The following is a 5,966-nucleotide window of genomic DNA, read 5'->3' as shown; positions in this document are numbered from 1 at the left end:
TTCCAGTCGTCAGGCACCTCACCAAAGCATCACGAGTGCTCGTAAAGCTGTGCCGGGGTCCTGAAATGACCTCTGCCAGTTCCCTAAGCACTCTGGGGTGGAGATTGTCAGGACCTGCTGATCTGAACACATCTAGTCCCTCCAGAAGTTCCCTGACTAGGTCCTCACTGACCCTGGGCCTGGTTGAGCCTCCCCTGGGTCCATCCGGAATCCCAGTGTGGGGGACGTCCCTGTCCCTGCTCAGAAAAATGGAAGCAAAGAATCTGTTAAAGAGATTAGGTTTGTCATTTGGTGCTACCATGTGAATTTGTTATTTGTGAATGCATCTGGTTAGCAGTGCAAATACTTCATATAATGAAAAGAATGCACCTCTTAAATGTACTCTTCAGTGCACGGCATGTCAAAAAGCTTCATGCATGCTATTTCAAAAGAGTAAGATTTAAATCTGTAAGTATTTAAAACAAAGCATAGGTAGTCAACCATCTTTGTTCATCATCTTTTTGCTCTCACCAATGTTACTAAGAGCTTTCTGTTTACAAATGAGCACGGCAAAACTCTCCAAAGCCATTGCAAGAGCAACCAATGTGAGTTTCCTGTGTTTTCACTGCGGGCCCTCCAACCCAAGAGATCCCCATTTTGGTAAGAAGAATCAATAAGCAGTGTTTATAAATTCTGAAGGAAGGGATCTAAAGCACTGCTTCCTAGCACAAAGCAACACCTTTCCAGACATACCAGGTTTTTCAGATTCTGAGGGTTTAACCAAATTAATGTGCTGTAAGCCATGTTTGGAAGTTTGTTGGAAAAAATTGTTGTAAAAAGGCTATAGGCTAACACTGAATAAAATCTAACTCAGTATGCTGAATCGATAGTTTGTGACAACTGTCATAACATGCAATACACAATACAATTAACAACTGATTTCCAGTACAGTGATCTGTGCTTCTCCTCAGTATTTATACAATTGACAAGAAGCCTATTACGGCATGGGCTACATAATAGGTACTAGTATTTTTAAAGAGGACAGTGCCAAAAACATGGTCTTTTCACATTAAATAATACTGTATGTAATAATATTTGTATATTGATCGTTACACTAGGGAAATGAACAGATCATTTTAATTCACCTGAATACCCCAGATCTTCATGTGTTGCTCAGGTGTGTTTTCAATCACTGCCTGAAACAGCAAAACTAGATTCTGTACAGTGCATACACTTCATGGGTCTTCCAGATTTGAATAGTCACTTGACACTTGTAAATGCAGACTGCATCTGCAAGGACCACTCTGCTTATAAACTTGCAGCTAAGGAGGAAGAGAAGTATTCTCTTTTCCTTCTGGTGTAGCACAGCACCCCACTGAACATACCAGTTCACTTCCAGACCTCCCAGAGGCTAGAAACAGACCTTTTTCTTTCTAAACAAATGGTAGTATGTAGACCCCATTTTTCCCATACAATCTTATCAAATACCCATGATGTGAGTGAGGCTAGAGATAAATTTGGAGCTTCACCACTTTTCTTTGCCAAGTTGTCCAGTAAAATGGAAAGAATTGTTTTTTACCCAGATGTGGTCCTGAAAGGAGAGCATCTGGCTCAATCAGTTCTGTTTCCCAAACTCTGGCACGCATCCACTGATGCATCTCAAGCAAAAACAGGGACTTCATCCTCCTGCTTTACTCAGCCTTAGTGAGGCTGCAGCTGGAGTACTGTGTCCGGTTTTGGGCCCCCCACTTCAGGAGGGACGTGGATAAACTTGAGAGAATTCAGAGGAGAGCCACCCATATGATCAAAGGCCAAAAGTGCGAGCCTTAGGAGGAGAGGCTGACGGACATGGGACTCTTCAGCCTGGCGAAGAGAAGGATCAGGGGGGACTTGGTGGCAGCCTATACGTACATACAGGGGTGCACCAGGATCTGGGAGAACAGTTGTTCACCAGGGCATGCCAAGGGATAACAAGGTCTAACAGCCACAAACTTCTGGAAGGCCGATTTAGACTGGACATAAGAAAAAACTTCTTTACTGTCCGAATGTCCAGGGTCTGGAACAGATTCCTGCCAGAGGTGGTGCAAGTGCCTACTCTGGACTCATTCAAATGGTGTTTGGATGCTTATCTTGAGGGGGTCATTTGACCCCAGCAGACTTCCTGCCTATGGCAGGGGGGCTGGACTCAATCTCACGAGGTCCCTTCCAGCCCCTAATGTCTATGAATCTATGATATTTAGATAGGTTATATCCTGATTCTGGAACAGGATCAATAGGAGTTTGCCCTTGTACCTACAACAAGAAACTTTGACATCAGTGGATTTCTGGACGAAAAAAAAATCAACTTGCAGGGTTCAGCTTCAGGATACGGGCCTTAGTTTCTCCCCGCTGAATGCCTGTACAAACCTGATGAACACACGAGTCCAACAAAATCCCTTAGAACAGAACAACATATAGCAATCACAGACGTTACTTAAAATTACAAGTCTCAACATTTGCACATAGAATTTAATCTTCAAATTAAGGAAATCATTAAAATCTTCACTACTAACCTGAAAAGACAGAACTTTAAACCATAATAAAAAGTGGACATTTACTACAATGGGACCAGTAAGGACAAAGGCTTTTCACATATGCACAAAAAAGATTTTTAAACACAGATACAAGCCAATATGTCTGGAGAAAAAAAGTTCCAGACACAGGTCTTTAGCTGAAAGAAGGCATTGGGAAAGAGGCATTCTGAAAGCAATCCCAAATCCCAAGACTGGACACTAAGGCTGTGCTAGCCTACAAGGAGTCACCAGCTGTTTTATTTCCCCACATTACATAGCTATGCCGTGCCACGCCGTGCCTGAGTAGACAAGCCTCTTCTACACATCAGCAGTGTCAAAGATATGGCTGGGTTGGATCTGGCTCGTGAAGCCCCATTATCTAGACCCCAGTGCTGCCCCCGCATTTTGAGTTGATCCACAAGGCACTTGCCCCACCTGGTTCAGCACATATGGGACCAGTTTGGGACATACCCCTCCTCATCCCAAATCCAGTGCCCCTGGCACTTGCTCCAGCCAATCCAGGATTTTTGCCACATGGACCAGCTGGAGCAGGTACCACATGCAGTGTGAGTCCTGGACTGGCCACCAGATCTGATATACTGGAAATAGGTGGGAGTGAGAGGGGAAAACAGGGCCAGATGAGCTTGACACCCCGTTATACAATTTTAATGCAACTGTAAAAGGAACATTGCTCCCAATGCTGTATACTTCAGTGCTAGAAAAATCCTGACAGACTGGAGGGAATACAAAAAGCAAATAAAAATAATTAGGGGCTGGGAAGAACTTACATAAAGAAAGATTAAAACTGCAGAAGGGGAGGACAGCAATGCAAGAAAAAAAAAAGTTTAAGGATGAGACCATCCTCACTAGAGAAGTTATTTAGGGTGCTACCTGTATACCCACAGTAATAAATCTGCTACAGATGTGAAATCCATTCTTTTCTCTGGAACCTAAAATGTGATAGTTACCACTTCCCCTGCATAATGCAGTGTAAAAATATGGATCCAAATAAATGCCATATAAACAAGGCAATCATTATGTGAATTAAGTATTTTTTATAACATCAGCCACTGATTAAATGCCCAGTTCAGCCAGGCACTTCAGTATGTTCTTCAAGCTTAGCACAAATCATCCCATTTAAGTCATTTCAACTGTCCTGATCTGGGGGTCCCAGAGCACTCTGGTTCATTTAAGCAGCTTCCTGTCTCAAATTCCTGTATATATAAGCTTATAAACAAAACAGAGACTAAAGGGTACATTACTATTTCGTTACATGATAAGCAGTAGTTTTGCTTTACCATTTCTGAAAGCTGACTGGATTGAGTCTCGCCCCCCCCAAAATCACCTTCTGAAAATCCCTTTGTAGCCAAGACACAAAAATAACATACTAAAACCAATTTTCTATAGAGCCAAAGATCTCAAGCTCAAGAATCCTGGGTACAAACACTTGTTTCCTTTTGAAGCCAGTATATTTATATCTGCCTTTTCCTTCCTTCAACTTCAGATCATTAATAAACTAGTATCAAAATCTTAGTATTGTGCATGACAGGATTTTTCTAGGCTGCACAAATAGCTTATTTGAAAGGAATTGTAGGTACAGCTAAAAATCAGATCAGATATAGTGTAAGACTTATTTTATTTGAGCAATTACGTCAATCAGTGTAAACCATATTGCTACAGGAACAAAAATGTGATTACTGACACAAGTTTGTGATTATTGATGAGCATTTCAGACTAAGTGTTAGCTCATTGTGACCGGAGAGTTTTAGGAGTACTCAGTTAGGACAGGTACTGTAAAACTATTTACCCACTAGATATTAAAGAAATTAGCTTTTTGGTAAAGCCAGCTATTTTATACCTCTTGGTTCAGGTTTCCTTTTCACTGTAGCTCACACAAATGGGTCCTTTGTCCAGGTGTGAAACTCAAGGTTATGGGGATATACCATGATGCTGCCCACAACTCCTCTCCATTCGATGCTGAAAGACCTGGCGCAAAGACAAGCCCTGATTCACTCGAATTGAAGTCAGCGGACTAAACTGCAATCTTGCTCGGGAACAGCTACACCGACTTCAGCAGAACTATGCATTTAAGGGAAGGCTACAGGATAAACCTCAATTCAAAAATAGGGTCATTAGTATTACCTGTAAAACTGGGGAGCTCCCTGCAAATATTCCCAGAAATCAACATCCTCCTACTCAACCCATGAGTAGGTCCTAATTTAGCATGCCCAATGCCAGGCACTCGCACTCAGGCAGAAGAGGAACAAACATGTGTAATAATTACTAAGGAATAATTCACTCTTGCAATGCTGTCATTAACGTTTGACAGCTCAGATACAGAATTTTCTTGTTGGCCCTCTTAGGTTTTCCTATCAGGAGTTTTCTACTCGCCCCAAAAAACCACGTACAAGTGCTCTCCGCCTGCCTCAAGTCAACGTCTGCGAGCCAACACCAACATGAGGATGTGCAGCAAATAAGGGGCCAGCTTAGCTTTCAGTCAGCAATAACCCATGGAGGGTCACGTACGTACGGTCCCTAACACTGCAACTGTGTTTTGCAATATCGGGTTGTCTTTGGCTAGTGCAAAATCCACTTCACCTCCGGGTCTGCGCAACCCCATGACACGCCGGCCTCTCCGAACCTTGACAAGCCCGACCAGACCCTTCGCTCAGTCAGAGATCCCCGGTCAGACGGACAACGCTCTCGGCACGAATTGGAGACGTTATTTCACAAGGGCTCACATCATCCCAGCCCAAGCGGATTGGAAACCCCCCCCGGACGGAGACACTACAAGCTCTCGGGAAGCCTGAGTGTTTTACCGCCCTCCTAGCGAGAAAGTTTTTCCTTGATATCCAACCTCAGCTTCCCCTGCTGCCATTTGGGGCTAGCTGTTCTGTTATCTGCAGGCGGGGGAGATTTGCTTGGATTACACCCGAGCCGGGAGGCAGGAAACACGACCGCCAGCCCCCCGAGGCTGCCCCGTGCCACCCCCGACCCAGACCAAATCTTCCCCCAGGTCGAGCCCCGGGAGCCAAGCTGCAAACCCGGCCCCAGACCCACGGGTGTGGGGCTCGCCACCCCCCCACGCCCAGCCCACGTGCCCGGGGACCGGGGGGTGCTCGACCCCGGGGGGGGCGGCCGGGCCTCACCCAGCTTCTCCACCAGCTTCAGCATGACGCCGCCGATGTGCACCTCGCCCGTCACCCGCAGCGTCACGTCGCGGCCCAGATCCGTGACATGGACGTTGAGCTCCCATGTCCCGTCCGCGTAGCAACCGTCCGGCATGCGGATGCCGTCCAGGGCCATCGCGTCGTGTGCCGCTCCCGGTCTCGGGGTAATGGAGGCGCCGTCCAGCCCGAGCGGAGCGGAGAGGAGCAGCCTCGCCCACCCCCGCCCCCGGCCGCCGCCGCCTGAGGGGGCCGCCGCGAGGGGAGG

The 5,966-nt window shown here is 46.0% G+C and overlaps 1 protein-coding gene across 5 annotated transcripts in view; it reads right to left on the bottom strand.

Annotated features, from left to right (window-relative positions):
* The window catches only part of FERMT2 (fermitin family member 2), a 101,006-nt gene extending 95,085 nt beyond the window's left edge, over positions 1-5,921 (bottom strand). For 2 of the 5 annotated variants that reach the window (XM_019501405.1, XM_019501732.1), the window contains exon 1: positions 5,681-5,921. In XM_019501405.1, the coding sequence (XP_019356950.1) occupies positions 5,681-5,837 (157 nt within the window). In that variant the 5' untranslated portion in view covers positions 5,838-5,921. The remainder of the gene's footprint in view (positions 1-5,680) is intronic. The other 3 variants (XM_019501494.1, XM_019501570.1, XM_019501653.1) reach the window with 2 other exon arrangements.
* Between the last annotated feature and the right edge of the window lie 45 nt (positions 5,922-5,966).

Source organism: Gavialis gangeticus, unplaced genomic scaffold, assembly GCF_001723915.1.
Source record: "Gavialis gangeticus isolate Ggan-Ray unplaced genomic scaffold, GavGan_comp1, whole genome shotgun sequence".
In the NCBI taxonomy this organism is placed as follows: Eukaryota; Metazoa; Chordata; order Crocodylia; family Gavialidae; genus Gavialis; species Gavialis gangeticus.
The sequence above is the reverse complement of the archived record's forward strand: the minus strand, read 5'-3'. Positions and strand labels throughout refer to the sequence as shown.